Source organism: Rousettus aegyptiacus, unplaced genomic scaffold, assembly GCF_014176215.1.
Source record: "Rousettus aegyptiacus isolate mRouAeg1 unplaced genomic scaffold, mRouAeg1.p scaffold_m13_p_9, whole genome shotgun sequence".
Lineage (NCBI taxonomy): Eukaryota > Metazoa > Chordata > Mammalia > Chiroptera > Pteropodidae > Rousettus > Rousettus aegyptiacus.
This window is the reverse complement of record NW_023416312.1, coordinates 101540319-101560067: the sequence shown is the minus strand read 5'-3', so window position 1 is coordinate 101560067 and position 19749 is coordinate 101540319. Positions and strand designations below refer to the sequence as shown.

Below are 19749 nucleotides of genomic sequence, written 5' to 3'. Positions count from 1 at the left end.
GGCATTTTAATGATGATGTGTCTTGGTGTGGGCCTCTTTGGGTTCATCTTGTTTGAGACTCTGCACTTCCTGGGCTTGAGTGTCTATTTGCTTCATCGGGTTAGGGAAGTCTTCCATCAATGTTTCTTCAGATAGGTCTTAGTGGAGTGGCCTTATGGAGTATGTGGCCTGTGGGTCCCAGTGACGCAATTTCCTTGATCACCTGAGCCGGGCGTTCCAGGTGTGTCCCTTGCGTGGGTCGTGTGTGCCCTCCTGTTGTAGTAGAGCCTTGGCTGCCTGCCAGTGGGAGGGACTGACCCTCAGGCTGACTGGCCGTGAGGACAGTGGAGGAGCTGCTGTGCGCGGGTTGACCCCAGGAGCAGGACTCACTTTAGCAGGACTGCGGTGCCTGGCCAGTCTGCCCTTCACGTGTGTCACCCTCACATGCGCCCAGGTGGTGCTCTGGCTTGGTCCAAAGCCTGTGCCTTGCCTGGGGCTACCTGGCATGAGCCACCAAGCAATCCGCAAATGACAGTCAGCCACACTGGGCTTGGAGCTGCCTCAAGAGGCCAAGTCAGGAACTGAGGCCGGCTGCCAGGCTTGGGGCTACTTAGGAACAGGTACATGGCATGCTGAGGCCAGATACTGCTTGTCTGGGGTTTGTGAGCCTTTGAGAGATTTTAGGAAAGTCTGCAGCAAGAGCCAAGACAGGCTGTTTGTACGGAAAAGCCACTGGAAGTGGCTCAGGTGGCGTGCACATGGGGGGGGGGCGGGTCAGGGTCTCAAGGAATCAACAAGGTGGAGTGACTACTGTTAGCCAGGTCGATGGAGACTCAGGTATGATGGTGCCCAACTACATTTGCACGCTGGGTGGGGGCAGTGCCCAACAGATAGTGGCTTCTACCTGTACTTCTGTCTGGGTGAAAGCTGCCCCTCCAGCCCTTGCGCCATAGCCAGACCACTCAGTTCCTCCCTGTGTGTCCCTGGCGCCTTTCGAGCTGCTGCCCCAGCGCTGGAGCTCAGAGCAGGTGAGTCCCTCAGTGGTGAGTCTACACATGGGCCCTCTAAGAGGAGAGTCTGTGACTCCCACAGCCCTCCCCTCACTCAGCCACCCTCTCTGCTGGTTTTCACATCCAAAACTTTTGGGGACCTCTTTTCCCAGCACTGAAAGCCGGGGCCCAGGAGCCCATTGTGGGGCCAGGACCCCTCGCTCCTCCGGCAGGACCTTGGCAGCTGAGAGATCCCTCTCAATTTTTAACTGCCACATGCGGGTGTGGGATCAGCCCTTTCCATGTCCCCGCCGCTCATACCAGTCTCAGGGGGACTATTTCTGTATGACTTTTGTTCAGCAGACTTCAGGCGATTCTCCGTGGTTGTCCCATAGTTTCGTTGTAATTCTGATTTGGTCATGAGAGGAGGCAGACATAGCATGTACCTGCGCCACTGTCTTGACTCCTGGCTTTCCTTATAATTAAGGGCCACACAATATTCATCAGAATGGACGTAACAATTAAATAAATCTTCTATTGATGGGCACTTCAGTGGCATCCAATCTTTTGCTATTAGAAAGACTGCAACTAATACCCCTTTAACTTTATTTTTGCACACTTGTCCTCCAAATTTTTGACGGATACATTTCTAGAAGTAGAATTGCTATATTCAGGTGCGTGTATATTTTTAAACTGATTATCCAGTATTTTGCAAATTGTACCAAATTACACCTCTGGGCACAGTATACGGGAGCGTTCACTTTCCCCACACCTTCACATACTTATCTGTCAAGTTAATCTTTGCCAAAAGAAAATGTGAAAAACTGATGATTTCATCTTCATCCATACCTCTTTTAAAGATTACCATGAGCAATTTCATTTTTCTGTAGGGTTTTATAAAAGCCTTGAGCTCTTATTGAGTCAGCCTTTTCTTCCCGAGTTGAGGGTTTCAGATTAGGCAGGCTATTACCTCCCTGGAGTGTGAAAAATATCCTCTTATATTTTCTTTCTGTATTTTTTTTCTTTGAAAATGAACTTTACAGGGGTGTAATTTACAGACAATTAAAGGACCCCATTTCAAGTATACGGTTTGATGAGTGCTGACAGGTGCGCACCCCTTGTACCCACCCGCGGCCAAGGAAGGCATAGACCGTGTGCATCAGCCCCGAGGCCCGTCCACAGTTTTTTCTGCAGTCAACTTCCCTTCACTTGTGGCCCCAGCAGCTACTAATGCACTTGCTGGCACCTTAGATCAGCTTTGCCGATTCTTGAATGTCATATGAATGGAACCATAGAGCGTGACATTCCACGCGGCGCTTCTTTCACTCAGCGTACCGCCCCTGGGATTCGCCCAGGTCGTTCCTGCATCGGTACTTGGTCTTTTTGTTGCTGAGCAACAAAAGCATCTGTCGTGTGGATGGAGCACGCGTCTGCGTGTCCGCCCACGCACTGCCAGACACTGGGCCATCTCCGCCCTGTGGCTACTGTGAATCGTGCTGCTGTGAACATTGGCTGCACACGGTTTGGTTTGAACACGTGTTTTCAATTCTTTGGGGTACACAGCTAGGCGACATACTGGTGGAACATTTGTCATTATAATCGCTGAGCTCTCTCCCAAAGTGGCTGTACCGTATTAAATAGCAAAAGTTTCAATACACCTGGAATTGTTGTGTAGGGTGTTAGGTAGGAACCTTGTCTTTCCTAATGCGGAAATAGAAGAATGTACGTCCATGAAGGGTGAGATTCTCTCTTTTGCTCAGCACCGTACCCCAGTGTCTAGAAGAGTGCCGACTAAGAGTAGGCACTCAAATATTCCGTGAATGAATAAACTGGCAAATGACTGTTGCAATACTATTTAGTGAATAATTCATCTTTTTTTCTTGATTTGAAGTAACATCTTTCTTAAATATAAATTCTTATGGGCCTGTTTCTGGGCTCTTTTCAGTCCTGCTGATTTATTTGTCCACTTATGACTTAAATGACTGTGGCTTTAGGGTACCGCTACATGTTATTATTAACTTTTAAGTCTTTGTCATCTTTTACCTCCAGAGAGAAACAACAGGACAGACACACCACGCCATCATCTCTCTGTTCTCTTCCCCTCAAAGTAATTACCTGTCGCACCTGAAAGCCTCCTCTTTTTCCTCACTGGTGACTTTGCTAGACACTGGGGGAGACTGCACAGAATGGCCTGGGGGTCAAGGTTAGAGAGGAAACGTGGGCGGGAAGGTGTGTGTCGTGGGGAAAGCCATTTTGTATATTGTATTGAGCTTGCTGTCCCTCGGCCCTGCGTAGGAATCCCTGCTGTATTTATTGGTGTGAAACAAATTTTTCCCTCATGCCCTCCCTTTTTCTGTCTGTCTGTCTGTCTGTCTGTCTGTGTGTCTTTCTCTTTCAACCGCTACGACACGCTGGTATCCTTGTGTTAGAACCAGCTTAGAGCAGCTCACAAGAGCCAGGTGTTGAAATTTCCTTAAGCATACAGCGTGAAATCAGCCATGGGAGGGGCGTCATACCACGGAAACTGTCACACACAGCCATCAGGGTCCTCCCTCCTCCCTGGGGACCGGCTGGTAAACAGGCACCAGCACACCACTGAGCAGGCTGTGGTAAAACCTGTCCCTGTGTCCCCTCCAGTCTTACTCTCGGTAGCATTTATATTGTTCAAGGGTTCATTGTGCTCCATAGAAAATTTGGGAGCGGGATTCATGAATGGCGAAGCTCTTGGGAAAGGAAACTTGAGGATAACTTGTACCCATAACTTCCCTTCAATCGCTTAAACTAAATCTGCTTCTGTCAGCTAAGTATTGCAGAGGTCGCTGCTTATATTCAAGAAGAAGAAAATCTTACCTGAGCCATTATGGATCTTGGTGACTGAGTCCAGATGTGTAAGGCTGAAGGGGTAAAACAGTGTAAGTTAGTAACAAAGCAGCGGCTAAGGGAAAACGAGGTGATCACGGGCTACGAGACGAAATGGTAAAGTGTAGCAGGCCTCGGCCATCTGGGTTAGATGAATATATATAATTTAAATTCCTGGTATTGCTAAACTTTTCATGCTTTTTGAGAAGTGCTTTTATTTGGAACTTTGAGGTAATTTAAAGAGATCATTTTGAAAAGCACTGTCTCTCACTGAAGCCTTCACATAGTCTTCATGTATAGGCCACGACCCAGTGCCTGGCAATAGGGCTACTCAGATACCGTCCTTTACTTTTCTTTTTTTACAACCAAAAAAGTGTTTTTGCCCCTGAAGGATCCAAAGTGATAATAAACACACGTTAACGACGTTGTCACACAGCGTGCGACATGACTGGAGACCACTATACAGCATTCCCACAGACAGGCAGAAGGAAAGTGGGCTCGAGACTTGAGCTGCTGGAGAAGAAAGGACAGAAGAGCAGACTGGGCCCTGGAAGTGGAGGGCGGGGCGAGGAAGGCGCCTACCTGTGGATCCTCCGATAAGCGTCCTGCTCCTCTTGGCACAGGATCTTGGGCAGCTCGACTGCCGATTCGAGGCACACTTTCCCAATGGTGACATGAGGCACAATATGGATGGGGATTTCGATCCTCTCATACCTGCAAGACAATCACTTCGGGTCAGTGCTTTTGTCTGTCTGTGTCCAGCTTTGCTGAGGTATAAGTGACAAACAGGAATTATATACTTAAGGTTTACAAATTGATATTTTGGTGTCTACTCATGGTGAAATGATCGCCGCACTCGAGCTAATAATTAACACAGTTGCCACCTCACCACTGTTCTTTTTTTGCGGTGAGAACACTTAAGATTTACTTTCTTATAATATTTCTAGTATATAGTACGGTACCGTGAACTGGGCACCACGTAGTACATTAGACCTCCTGAACTCATTCACCCCAGAACTCTGTGCCCTTTGACTAGCACGTCCTCATTTTCTCCTTCACCCCACCCCTGGCAACCACCACCCCACTCTGCTTCTATGAGTCTATTTTAGATTCCACACATAAGTGAGACTACACAGTATTTATTTTTCTGTGTCTGGCTTGTTTCTCATTCCATAATGTTCTCCAGGTTCATCCATGTCGCTGAAAATGGTATGTATACACATATACACATGCACATCCCACATTTTCTTTATCCACTTGTCCACTGACGGGCATTTAGACTGTTTTAGCATCTTAGCTATTATGAATGAACAAGGGAGTGCAGATACCATTATGACATCCAGATTTCGTTTCCAAGAAGTGGCTCAGTTTTTAAGGCTGAGTTGTCATAATCAGACGTTTTCTATAGTTTTAATAGAAATGTATGGTTATGGCATGCTTCAAAGGTTAAACATTCCCATAATTCATTTAGTAGCTCAATTTCGAAGTGGAGAGAGTTCAAATTGAGTTCATCTGGGGAGCAAATTAGAAGGACAGGGACGATATTCTCTAGCATCGTAGAAAATCTGAGGCTACTTTTGTAAATTTAACAGAAGCCTGGGGACCCCACGGCCCGGATACTTGCTCCCCAAACAAGAGCAAGAGCTAACTAACACTTTTCAGCCAAGGCATCGCCAGTGAGCTTGAATACATTGATCACAAATCCCGGGGAAGAGGAACGGCAGACTCTCCCATGACTCCATGAGAGTCATTATGTGGCTGGGATCACTCATCTAAATGCTCACTAGTTCTAACTCAGTGTTCACCAGTGACCTTCCCTTCCCATTCTCTCCCCTGGGGTGGAGGGAAGGTAAGAAATTCACAAATACTTGATTTTCATGCTAATGTGAGAAAAACAGATATGCTCGCTACTAAGACCAACCTACTTCTCACCCCAAATACACCTAAACTCCACATAGCAGTGGGTTCAGTGGAACATCCGGGTTGGGGGCCCCTGGCACTGTAAGACCTCACTGGCACAAGGTGGTACAGCAGCTTAAGATCTAGCTCCCTCTCTCTTTGTCACCCAGCAGAATGTTTCTGGACCTCGTTCCACGATCTAGACAGAACACGAATGATGGAGGATTGCAAGCACTTCCCCCTTCCCAACATCCAAGTAGTCAGGGCAGAATTCATCAAAGAGCATGCCATAGCTGCTTGTGGTTTGCAGAGGGTCCTTTGAGGTAATACACGGTGACTATTATTTACTGACATTTCCGGAAACCCTGAAGAAATCGGTCTGCTGCTGCTATTAGTTCGCTTAGCAGGGCTTCCCACTGAGTTTGTCAAGACCACGAGCAGAAATGGTACTGGTGGTCCACTGAGACTGGACACACATCTTCATAGTTGCCTAGTGGAAACAGCTAGAGCTTCTGTCAGTTTACTCAAAACTATAATTTCAGGACCTATGTAGGTAGAGATCCAAAGCTTAGCAGGGATTATGCTTCTGCTAAGAAACTAGACAGCGGTCCCCAACCTTTTTTGCACCAGGACCAGTGCTCCTATGAGAATCTAATGCCTGATGGTCTCAGGCAGAGCTGAGGTGGTGATGCTGGCGCTGGGGAGCGGCTGCAGATACAAATGGAGCTTTTCTCACTGGCTCGCTGCTCACCTCCTGCTGTGTGGCCCAGTTCCTAACAGGCCACAGACCCATACCGGTCCACAGTTGGGGTTGAGGCTCCCTTAACTAGATGGTTAAGAGCAATCGTCCTGTTGAGAGTGACTAGAATAGCTGGGCCAAATAAAATAGCATCTGTTGGAAGTTACTGGGTAGCTGTCAAAGCAGAAAATAATCGTGGGGACAAGATCTGGAAAAGGAGGAAAATCCAGAGAGATGAGCCTGACATTCAGAGATGGTCTTCCTGGAAAGGCATCTGCTGGTTTCAGAGGCGGAAACTTGTTGGCTGGGAAGTTGAAGAGAATTTCAGAAGTGCTTGTGGGTCTTCGGTGACACAACGGGAGGAGTTCAGGGCCTGTCGCAGTGAGGAGAGGCCAGGGCTCTAAGCTGTTCCCAGGCTTTAGGTCAGGACCTCAACAGTATACATACTAGGAGTGAAAACAGACCAGCCCTTACAGGGACTGGAGGGCGAACTGTGAATCATCTCAGTTCCTAGTTGGATTACTGTGAGCTGCTAATTCTGCTACCAGTTACAGATGTACAAGGTCACCAAAGACTGCTACAGCCACCATAACAACAAGAAAACAGATAAGACAAAAGTATATGGCCTAAAGAAAAGACCCCAGAAAGCTGTGGATACAGAGATTCAGTCTAAATAAACTACATACTGAGAAGAACAATGAGGTGCGTAGAGACCAGTGACCATTCTCCTCCCTGGGGAAATCTGTCTTCTCTGAGGACACAGGCGTGCGAAGGGCGAGGGGTCTGTCATACACAGGTGGACTTTGCTGGGGTAGGAGGAATGCGGTGGGGCTTGTAACAACCATGTGGGATGGTGAGACGAACTGAAACATGTAGAAACCCCACAAAGAGTCACTTCTCCCCTCCTGCTGGTTTTACCCCACAGGGCTTGCTGAGAATATAGACACATAGGAAACCGGGACCTGGGCCGGAAAGCAGAGATGGAGTCATGATTTCAGGTTGGTCAGATCTACAATTCCTGCTGGAACGTGGGAACCGGAGTACCCACGGGGCAGATCTCACCCTGTGCTCAAATGCCCGCAAAATGAAGTAAAATGGAAAATAACTAAAGTAGCAGCACAGCTCTGACACGGCTAACTTTTCATCGGGTGGCACTGACGAGGCTCCCGGTCTGGCTATTTGCTGACGGAATGGGCACGCCCCCTCCGGGGAATGTTAATATTTAGTCTATTCCAGTTCCCACCTTCAGCCGATCAATCAAAAGACACAGACTGGCTGGAATGAGTTAAAAAGAGAGGACCCAACTAAATGCTGTCCATAGGGAAGTCACTTTCGATGTAAGGTCACACTTAGGCTGAAAGTGAAAACATGGAAAGAGATATTCTATGCAAATAGAAACCAAAAGAGAGCAGGGCTAGACTTGTAGCAGGTGAAATAGACTGTAAGTCAAACACTGTTACGAGGGACAAAGGAGGACATTACGTAAGGATAAAAGGGTTAATAAACCAAGGAGATAAAATAATTATGAATATTTATGCATCTAACATCAGAACTCCTAAATAAATGACTGAAATAGCAACACAATAATAGTAGGAGACGTCAAAATCTCACTTTCCATAATGGACTGAACAAGGCAGAAGATAAAGAAACAGAGGGACCGAATGATACTGCGCATCAATTACACTTAACAGATATATACAGAATGTGCCACCCAAGAACACTGTAAAATTTACGTTCTTCTCAAATGCACATGGGACATTCTCCAGGATTCACTTTGAGTTATTCGGCATCCAAATCTTGTACATGTCTTGTTATTTCTATTTGTACACAACACTATCGTGTATCTGTATGTGTTTAGCAAGGTCACAGAATACAAGCTTAACACGCAAAATCAGTTCTGCAAATGGAAGATTTTTAAAACTGCCATTCAAAATAGCTCCCCCCAAATTAAATGTGTTTGGCTTGTTTCCACATCTTGGCTATTATTCATAACGCTATATTGAACATGGGTGTGCAAATATCTCTTTGGAATCCTGCTTCCAATTCTGTTGAATATTATATACATATATAATATATAATATATATTATATATAATATGTATAATATTCTGTTGAATATTATACATGTATACATACATATATGTGTGTGTATATATATATATACATATATAAATAGATACATACATCACTACCTAACATAATCAAGAGGAAAACAGGAAAGAGCAGAGACATAAAAAATATGAAATGACAAGAGGAAGGGAACTAATGAAACAGAAGAGAGTTAAAATACCATGAAAGACTATCTGGCAGACAGATCTCTACGCAAATAAATATGAAAATAAGAGAAAAATGGATAATTTCTTAGGAAAATACGGTTTAAGAAATCTAACCCCATTAGGAAAGTGATAACCACTACACTGCGGAAGCTTACAGCAGAAACAGAGAAATACAAACTGCCCTCCGCCCCAAATAAAAGGCCCTGTTGCTTTCCTAGGGGAATACCTAAACCTGATGAAAACAGCACCAAGCAAATTCCAAAAAGTTATCAATTATGATCATAGATGTAAAAGTACTAAATAAAATATTAGCAAATATGGCCTAACAGCACATTAAGGCAACGTGAGCACAGGAAAGAATGAGATGAAGCTGGAACATCTCCTGCCAGAAAATCGGGTGATGCTCAACTGATGCCGAGAAAGTGTCAAAAGAACATGGGAGGGGCTTCCATGGGCAGATTCTGAAACGATGTGTGCCTATGATGGCGATGATTAGAATCTACTGAATAAAATAAAATAAGAATTTAGGTGTCTACACTAATATAAGTAAATAAACAAACAAATGGGAATAAGGGAAAGCCCTTCCTTGGAGCAGAATGCCAGCTAGCAGATGTAGAAGGAATGACGGCATTAGAACACTGCCTTTGACAAATGGCCAACAAATATCTGAGAAGATGCTCAACATCGCTAGCTATTAGGGAAGTGCAAATCAAAACCACAACGAGTTACTATCTCACACCTGTTAGAATAGCTATACCCAACAGGACAAGTAATAACAAATACTGGAGAGGATGTGGAAAAAAAGAACCCTCACACACTGCTGGTGGGGCTGCAAATTGGTACAGCCACTATGGAAAACAGTATGGAGGTTCCTCAAAAAACTAAGAATTGATCTACCGTATGATCCAGCAATCCCTCTACTGGGTATTTATCTCAGAGACTTGAAAACCCATATTCAAAAGTATATCTGTACACCAATGTTCACAGCAGCATTATTCACAGTGGCCAGGACATGGAAGTAACCGAAGTGTCCTATGATAGACAATTGGCTAAAGAAGCTGTGGTGCACATGTACAATGGAATATTACGCAGCCATAAGAAGAGATGAAAGACTGACATTTGCAACCTCAAGATAATCATGTTAAATAAGCCAGATAGAAAAGTTGAAAACCACATAATATCACTTATATGTGGGATATAAACCTGAAAGCAACAAATGAACAGGACAAACAAACAGAGAGTCATGGGCATGGACTACAGATTAGTAGTTACCAAAGGGTAGGGAGTGGGGGGAGGGGGAGGAAGATGGGGTAAAGGGAGCCCAATTTGTGATGACAGGAAGAAATCTAACTATGAGAGGTGAACACACAATGCAATATATATACCTTACTGTTGAAGTGTACAGCTGAAATTTACTGGATTTCGTTAACCAATGTCATCATAAGAAATTAATTAAAAAAAAAAGAACACTGCCTTTGATAACCATCCTAGTAATAAATAAATCAGGAAAGAATCACTGATGAGTCTTAAAACTCCAAAGATAATTATTAATTTCAAAGGGAAGAATAATAACTTTACAGTGGAAAGAGCTAAAAGACACTGGCTTAAGCACATGGTCAAAGTTGAAATCATTAGTAATGAATAGAACAAACTGATCTGTGCCTCCTGATGCAAATCACTGAGAAGAACGTGTCATTTTGGTAGTGTTATTGTCAAAAGTGCATAATAATCTGCATCAAATAATGATAAAACATAAGCAGATCCAAAGTGAGGGACATTTTCCAAAATATCTGGCCTCTAGCCTTCAAAAATATTAAGGTCACAAAAGACATAGTCATTGCATCAGATCAAAGGAGACTAAGGAGTCATGATGATTACATGCAATATAAAACCTGGACTGCATCCTGGACTAGAACGAAGGATTTTTTTTCTGCTATGAGGGATGTTATTGAGAGAACTGGTGAAATTTTAATACCATCTATGGATTAGATACTCATATTGTATGAATTTTAATGTCCTGACATTAACTGTTTTATTGGTGGTAATAAGAGAATGCCCTTGTTCTTGAGGAAATTTCCACTGAAGGTGCGACTTACCCTCAAATGGGTCAGGAAAAATTATCCATGGGTATAAGAAAAAATTGGAAATGTAATAAATTCTTGACATTTGGGGAATCTGGGTGAAGGGTATACAGAAATCCTTTGTACAATTCTTGCAACTTTTCTTTAAGTCTGAAATTATTTCAAGACAGAACGTTCAAAAAACGTTAAGAGTAACAACTAAAAAAAATCAAAATGATAAGGACAATTTATACAACAGGAAACTCGGTGTTAACAAATGGCAGGAAAGGTAAAAAGAACTTAAAATATGGCAAACGGAAAGCCGAAAGGTAATGGCAGGAATACTGCCACATACCTCAGCAAAGGTAATAAAATGAAGGCATTATACTCCCCTGTTAATAGACAGATGTGCCGACTGCTTAAAAGCAGATAACTCAAGATCTGGCTATGTTCTATTTACAAGAGACACACCTGAGGCAGTATAACCGAGGAAGGTTGAGAATAAAGAAACAGAAGCACTTGCAACAGGAAAATGCTGTTAACAAGAACCACAATGAGCAACAGGCATGGCAGAGACCGCTGGCCACCTAGTCCAAACGTCCAGCCTCATCTTCCTGCTTGCTAACAGAATGCCATTTTTTCACCCAGGACAGAGCCACCCGACAGGCCTCCCTAGGAGCTTAGCTGTTGTGGCCACTGGACTGAGTTCTACCAATGAGAGATAGAAATTCAACTGTTTTCTGGGACTTCTGGAAAGATCACTTATTAGAAACTGGCTGAGCTGCGATGGGCCCCTTTCTGCCCTCCTGCCTTTCCTCCTCCTCCTGGCCTTTGATGGAGGTGTGCTGCCTGGAGCTCCAGAAGTCTCGTGGACCACGAGCGAACATAAGGATGGAAAACATAGACCAAGATGGTGAGGCAGAGGTGGGAGCTTGAGCATTCCGATCACACCGAAGCCCTGGGATACCTATCTCCAGACTTCTTCTACCCAAGAAATAATCTTTCCCGTTTAAACTAATTCTATTTATTTAATTCATTATTTATGATTTAATTATTTAATATGAACCCAATCCTGATGGGAACAATAATATTCTTTAGAGAGAAAGAATTCAAGGCTCTATATAAAGCATTTGGGGAATCTGGGTGAAGGGTATTTACCCAGAGGGCTATTTTATACACAGCAAAACGATATAATAGTTATGAACCTTCATACGCTCTTTATGGACTAATGATACAGCTTCAAAATATGTAAAGCTAACCCTGAGGAAAATATAGGAAGTGTACAACTCTAGTTATGATGGGAAGTTGATACGCATCCCTCTCAGATATGTATAATCGAAAGCACAATGAGGAAAGATATAAAGATCAGTATAACACAACAAGCCTGTTCCAACAAGGAGATGAGGGACTTGCTCCCAAAAATAGTACACATATTTTTCAAACCATATGAAGAGTCACAAAAAATGACCACAGTGTCTCTGTCACAAGTGCTCAGCTATAAAGTTGTCACGAGTGGTACGTAAATGAATGAGTGTGGCTGTTTTCCAATAAATAGGCACCAGGCCCATGTGGCCTACGGGCTCCTGTTTGTGGACCCTTATTTGAGGCTAACAAAGGAAACATAAAAAAATATCCATAATGCTGATGTCACATGGGCCAGCTACCATAATGTAGTATTAAAAATGAACATAATAGCAAAAAATATCCATTCCCCTCCCAGATCTACACAGCTGAAAAATTTTAAATGCACTTCTAAATAACTCTTGAGTTGAAGAAAATTAAAAACGAAAAACACAAGTGAGTTAGAAGTGAAACGAAAACTACTGGAACTATTATATATCAAAACCTATAGGATGGGGCCAAAGTGAGGAAGAAAATTCGTGGCCTTAAATGTGTTTATTAGAAAACAAGAGAAGCAGAAAATAAACTTACTGTCACCTCAGGAATTTAGAATAAGGATGACAATAAAACTTACAGGAAATAGAAGGGAGAAATTAATAAAGAGAAAAGCCAGAAGGCATGAGGCCAAGGTGGTTTTATGAGACTTCTACCACACTTTTAAAAAGGAGAAATTCCAATCTGAGCAGCCTGTCTCAGAGCACAGAACTACAACAAAATATAGTTAAGAGAGGAATTTCCTTAAACTGATAAACCATATCTACCCAGAACCTACAATAAACATCACACTTACTGGTAAATTATTAAAAACTGTCTCCCTGAACATGGGAATAAGAAAAGAATGCCTAATGTCATCCCTGAAAATCCTCGCAAGTTCGGTTAGGCAAGAAAAAGAAATAAAAGGCATATAGAAAGACAGAAAATTGTCATTATGCACAAATGACCTGATCGTGTTTGTGGAAATTTTTTTTTTAACAAAGCGTTATTAGGATATGTAAATTTGGCAAAGTCATTGGAAGAAGAATTAGACTGGTAAAAGACTTCATCGATAATACTGGATGTTTATGAAACAATAATGATACAATGCCTTTAAAGGTCTGGGGAAAATGTCGATTCAGAATTCTTTAGCCATTAGGGTTACTAAGAAAGAATAAAACCATTTTCAGACAAGTGCGGACTCAGAAGGTTTACTACGATGACAGAGGGAACCAAGAAAGATGACATATTCCTCATAGTTTTTTAGTGGCTACATATTAATCCAATTTTTGGATGCATCATACTTTCATCGGTCTGTACCGACAAACATGTTTTTCTCAATTCACTGCTATTTCGAACAATGTCACAATGCTATAATAATAAATGAACGATTATTATAAGAAAAAAATTTCAAGACGGTCTTTGCTTCTGTTTCTCAATTAGATAATGAACCTGGCTTTCATCTTTGCATCCTCAGTGCCTACTTTGACATTTGGCATGTAGCAGAGATTAGATTAAGATTTTCTAATTTAGGTTGAATTGAATTTAAATGAGGAAAGTAACCTATGTGAACATTTTTAAATGAGATACTGTAACTCTAAAGTCAAGTTTATGGCACAACGAAGGCAATAGGCTGTACAATCTCAAATTCTCTGCACACTTAGTCTGTGCTGCTAGCTCTGTAGGTCCCCAATACCGAGATGCGAAAGAGACTCTCACTCCTCACAGGGACGTTAAGGAGTGTAAGTAGACTACAGAATTCTTAGTGTTTTACCAGTGAGAGAAATAAAATGAAAGAAAACAAGCAATGTTCTTGACTGGAAGTTAACCCACCAAAACATAACATACGTACTTACTCTGAGCTCTTTTGGGCCTGGATGGATTGGAAGCAAGTGTAGAGGACGCGGCCAGTCTATAAAAAAATAAAAAATTAAAAAAGGTCACAAAGAGAAGGATTAATTTGAAAAAAAAGATATAGCAGTTTAGTGATATGCTAACCTAAAACTCAAAGGCCACTTTGAAAATGGAAGGTAAAAGAGATCACAGAGATGGAATACACCATATTAGTGCCATCAGAATGATCCATCGGTCAACATGAAAATGGCCACAGACACGTGTTCGTGCGACAGCAACTGCTTTGTTGGAAGCTGACAAACTTGTTCGACAACTATTATAATGGCGGCAAACGAATTTATGATGACAAAGCCAAAAGCATTTCAAATGAAATACGAAGTTCAAAATACTGAACTTTTAATATTTGTGGAAGAGACTGATTTCATGAAGACTATATCTATTGTTAACATAGATTCTGAGAGCATAACTAACATACTAAATAATAGGACACACTTGATGCTCTTGGCAAAATTCACACCTACAATGTTAAATAGTAATTTTCTTTTTGTTTAAACTGATGCATAGCAAAATCTCTTGACACAAATGTAAAATTCAAAACAGAAGTCCTCCAAATAGACGATGGCAAAGTAGCCATTTGATCAAGCAACTTAACTTTCCTGAGCTTCGGTTTGTTCATCCATAACATACGGATGGCAACCGTCCTCACAGGCTTTTTGTCAGGGTCAGAGAATATTCATGTCAAACACCCAATGAGTAGGTGCCATACAACAGGTGATAAACGGTAGAACTTGTTACTATTACTAGCCGCTGAGATACGTGTAGAATCCGGCCACCTCTCGTTGCTGCCACTCTGCCATCGTGGTCAGGCCTCCATCATCCCAGGCTAGATTACCGCAGTATCTTCCACATGGCTTTCATGATGCCATGCAGCCCACGCCCCCTCCCGCCCCCCACTCCCATCCCTGCCCCATCCAGTCTATCATCAACGCAATAGTCAGCAAGATCCCATTAAAACATAAAGTCACCCTCTAGTGGCTTCTCGACTCAGAGTCAAAGTCAAGGCCTCAGAAGATCTGGCCCCAGTTAACTTTCAGACCTCACTGTAGGATGAGCAGATGCGCAGTCATCCCAACCAGGGCCCTTCCAAGTAGTGAGCTGACTAAACAAGAGAGTGGGATAATAGGGTAGAGCTGGGACACATGGTCACGGTCTTCCTCCCTCTGCTGCAGCCACACTGACTTCCTTGATGTCCCCTGAACATGTCACACTCACCTCAGGGTCTTTGCACTGGCTATTTCCTCTGCCTGGAACGCTCTTCCCCCAAGAAATCCACAAGATTGTTCCCCCACTTTCTTCAGGTTCTGACTCAATGACCTTTCTCATTGAAACCTTCCCTGGCCACCCTATTGAAATTGCAAAAAGATTTTTCTACGTTCTGTGTGTGTTTACACACATGCACGCGTGCACGTGTGCGCACACAAACATGTGCACACGCACACAATACCTTTGTGTTTTTATCCTCTATGAAACAGGAAAAAATAAGTCCTACAAAGCCTTGATCCATCATCTGGTACATGGCTTGCGTGCGAACATCTGCAAATAAACAGAAATCTGCTGTCAATAAACTGTGTCTCACAGATGTGAAGATTTTAAGAGAAATAGAATAATAATCCTCCTGGGAATCAAATTCTAGAGGCAGAAAAGGGATATTTCCTAAGGATGATATGATTGTCAAAGCACTAATATTTTACTAGGTTAGAGAAATACTGTGGGAAGTCTGCGATTAAATAAGAAAACTTATCTAAAACTCTAGGCTGCCTGGCCCAAGACTAGCCCTGCTATGAAGCGTAGCACAGAAAGAGAAAAATGGAAGACTTCAGTTAGCCCCCTAGAACCTGACTCATCGCTTCCAGGGGACTAAAGACAAAGGCAGGCATTGGAAGGAGACGAAAAGATTTCCTGGGATAAACCTTTTGATGAACAGTTTCTAGGGAAGTGAATATATTAGACTCGATACTAAAGAATGGAAGTGGAGAACTATTACAGAGGAAATTCTTAGAGAGGAAACCACTATACAGAAGTTGACTGCAATAGAATTCAACAGTCCAGGGAGTAGAAACGAAACCTCACTATATGGTAATGCGATTTCTGAAAAGCAAATCACAAACAGGTACTAAATAAGAGCATTTAAAAGGAATACGCAAAAAAGATTACCAAAAACTTAACAGAGACTAAATTTAAAGATCTGAAGTCTTCAGACCACTGTTTATGAAGAGTAGAAAAGATCAGCTGTTACAGACACTGCAGAGTGTGGGTGGGTCCAGTGACTCATGCCTACTTCATTTGCCGCCGTGTTCTTAAACATTCTTTGCATTTGTACCTTTTGATCTGGATTGGGGCTCCTCCCGGTGCCTTCCTAAGTAAAGAGTGAGACCAAACAGTCCACGGCACTGAGTATGAAGGCAATACTGGCTGAAAATACACAGCATTGTGTGAATGATCTCCATACTGCTATGTGGTCTTGGTCGGACCTTTAATACCTCTAAGCCTATTTCCTCAGCAGTTAAATAAGGATAAACAACATCCCTACTCTCACAGGGCGTTGTATTTTAAAACATGAAAGCTATTTTAGCACGATGCCTAACACGTCCAAGGTACTTCGTAAGCATTTGTTCCATCCCGTTTCACCCACGACCATTGTTGACGAACTGCTGAGTCTGATGCCCACGCCATCCCACCCAAGGTGCTTTTGTCAAGATCACCAATGATCTCTTCTTGGTCCTCGAATTACCCGATTGCTCCCTCCTTGAAACGCCGTCTTCACTTGGCCTCACACTCTGACTCTTCCCACCTGTCTTCTTCTGGGCTGATCGCCATTCTCTTGCTGGATCCTTCCCATCTTCCTACCCTTCAAATATTGGCACGCCCTCAGCTCAGTCTTCTCAGTCTTCTTCACTCCCCGGGGGATTTCATCTGGTTCCATGGCTTCATTTCTCATCTCTACACTGGCCACTCCCAACTCACACCCAATAAACTCTGTAGTCTCAGACTTCTCCTCCAAATTCCAGAATTGTATATCTAATTGTCTACCCAATGCTTTGACTTCGTTATCTTAATACAGTGCTACACAGAGTAGCAGATCTATGAACTATTTGTTAACTGTTCACAAGGAGATAAGAGCTTGAGAGGGAATGTGAATCAATACACTGCTTCCTTCATTGATCAACTCTTAAGGGAAAAAAATGTAAGCCAAAATAAAGTACGTGCTCAGTGCTGTAGATGATTTAGGTTCAGCATTAAGCTGCTTATCTCGCTGATCACAGACAGCTCAGACCCCAGCCAGTCTATGTGAGTGTCATTTGCCTGATGGACATTTGAACATATCTAAAATCAAACAGTTCATTCTCTCCCCATGCACAAATTGAAGCCAGATCATGTCATGCCTCTCCTGAAAACTCTACAATGGCTCCCAGTTTCGCTTAAAAGTTAGAATCCACAGCGGCCTACAATGGCCTCCATATTTGCTGGCACCCCATTATTTCCCTGTCTCCATTTCCTATGACTCCCCCTCCGCCACTCGGCTCCAGCCATACTGGCTTCCTTGCTTGTCTTCATACACTCCAAGCACACTCGTCCTCAGGGACTTTGCACTGGCTGTTCCTCTGCCTGGAACGCTCTTCCCCCAGATATTTGCAGGGCCAACTCCCTCGCTTCCTCCAGGTTTTTGCTTAACTGTTACCTTCTCAGTGAGACCTAACCACATTAATTAAAATGTAAACCCCACGCCCACCCTGCAGACACTCCCCGTTCCCCTCACCCTGCTTTACATTACGGCATAAATGCCAAACCCAAACCCGTAAGCTACAGTTTGGTTTAGTTTATATTACTGCCATCCAAGAGAATGTTCTGCAAATGCGCTGTCCAGTGTTTCTTTCAGCATCAGAACACATCATTTTTTTCTTCAGTTGATCACCCTATGAAGTAGTTTGCCTGAGAGGAAATGTTCACAGTTATGAGAAGTGTAGGACAATAAAACGGTCTGAAGGGACAACAAAATCGTCCCTCCCACTTCCTGGTGTGAAAACAGAATAGTCTAAACACCACATTCTTTCATTTACTCCTGATCAAACTTTTTCCTGAAACAGAAACCACAGACCCCAGATGGTAATAAAGAGTTTTAAAAGAATGGGAGACGACATATACAAATGGTTTGAGAATACAAGCATTACAATAAAATTTTAGTTTAGCCTTCACTTATTCTATATTTTGCCCTAACAGTTTTTCCGTCTGGGTCTGTTTGCTAAGAAGAGCCTTACAAATGTATTATATTAAAAAATTGTTTATAAGAAGTCTAAGGAGTATTGACTTGCAACCTCCAGGACAGAATGCTTGTTTGGGAAAATGTAATTTATTAAAATGATCGGTTAGAGAAAACTGCTTAATTCGAATTGCTGCCTCTATTTGCCATGGGAGGCTGATGTGACCCACCAATTTTGGTGATAAATTAACACACTGTGACATCACTGTTTATAGTAGTGCCAATGACCTCACTGTATCTGAAAGAATTGAGGTCTTAAAATGAGGACGATAGCAACAGGCACATTTCTTGTTTTAATGTGACTTAAAAGGACAATAAAGTGAGTATGAGAGTCACTTAAAACTAGTGCCCAGTCTCAGAAGATGTACGAATAGCCTGCACTGCCTAAATCACTATTTTTCTTTTGTAAATCATATATTGGTAAAATTCAGGTTAATTTAATTGTGCTGGTAAGACGTGACTCAACTATCTCTTTCCCTATCACCAAACCTATGCTTCCTGCATTTCCTACTTTCATAAATTGCATTCCCACTTAACCGGTCCAAGCAGCACGCTAGACAACACCCGGGCCCCCAAGTCATACGAACCTCAGTTCAGACACTGAGTCATCTACGTTAGCCCTCTGGTTTTGGACACTGTATTTTGACTCTGAGCCGCAGCTTAGCTTCTTCCCTTGAGAGCCATGCATTGATTGCTTGGGAAGTGTCCTTTAAGTGGAGCAGCTGTAGGGTCAAATGCTACTACACGAGCTGCAGACTTAACATGGTCACTAGACTTTCAACATGGATGTCACTGATGATTTAGCAAGTTCCACTTCAACAGTGATGGGCTAGAAGCCAGACTAGAATGAGGTGACGGGTGTGGGTGAATGGCGAGGAAGCGTAAGTGTAACTATCTCTTTGAGTATGGTGTGAAGGGGATAAGTTGTCTTCTGTCGTGTTTTCTTCCACATGTGAGGTATGAGCGTGTTTGGAAGCTTCATCAAGGTAGAGATCATGACTCCCTCCTTCACCACCTCATCCTCAGCATCTTGAAGATGGTCAGATGCATAGCGGACACTCAAACTTATTCGCTGAAGGAATAAATGATGGGGCGAATCCAGTGCAGTGGAAAGGGGTAGAGACGCAGCAGAGAGAAGCATCGTGAAGGGTTGTAAGGGTCTTGAGAGCACAGGAGGCAAAACCTGAGAGGAGTGGACGGCTGGGCATTAGCTAAGGCAAAGGACACGGTCTCTACTGGAAGGAGGGAGAAGGAGAACATGGACTCGGTGATAAGCAGGTGAATAAAGAGAAATGGAGAAAATGCTTTCCAACGGCTCCTGTTTCCTCTACTCAAGTAGGAAGTGAATGAGGAAGTGGGAAGTTAAGCGCTTTGGCAACGAGAAACAGGTCCAGCTTGAGACT

The 19749-nt window shown here is 43.0% G+C and overlaps 1 protein-coding gene across 8 annotated transcripts in view; it reads right to left on the bottom strand.

Annotated features, from left to right (window-relative positions):
• The window catches only part of BRCC3 (BRCA1/BRCA2-containing complex subunit 3), a 40072-nt gene that overhangs the window by 4943 nt on the left and 15380 nt on the right, over positions 1 to 19749 (bottom strand). For 7 of the 8 annotated variants that reach the window (XM_016133464.2, XM_016133466.2, XM_016133467.2 and 4 more), the window contains 4 exons: positions 15533 to 15621; positions 14031 to 14086; positions 4410 to 4541; positions 3819 to 3862 (listed from right to left, as the gene is read on the bottom strand). In XM_016133464.2, coding sequence (XP_015988950.1) covers positions 3819 to 3862; positions 4410 to 4541; positions 14031 to 14086; positions 15533 to 15621 — 321 coding nt within the window. Of the gene's footprint in view, positions 1 to 3818; positions 3863 to 4409; positions 4542 to 11610; positions 11686 to 14030; positions 14087 to 15532; positions 15622 to 19749 lie in introns of all 8 variants that reach the window. The other variant, XM_016133471.2, reaches the window with a different exon arrangement.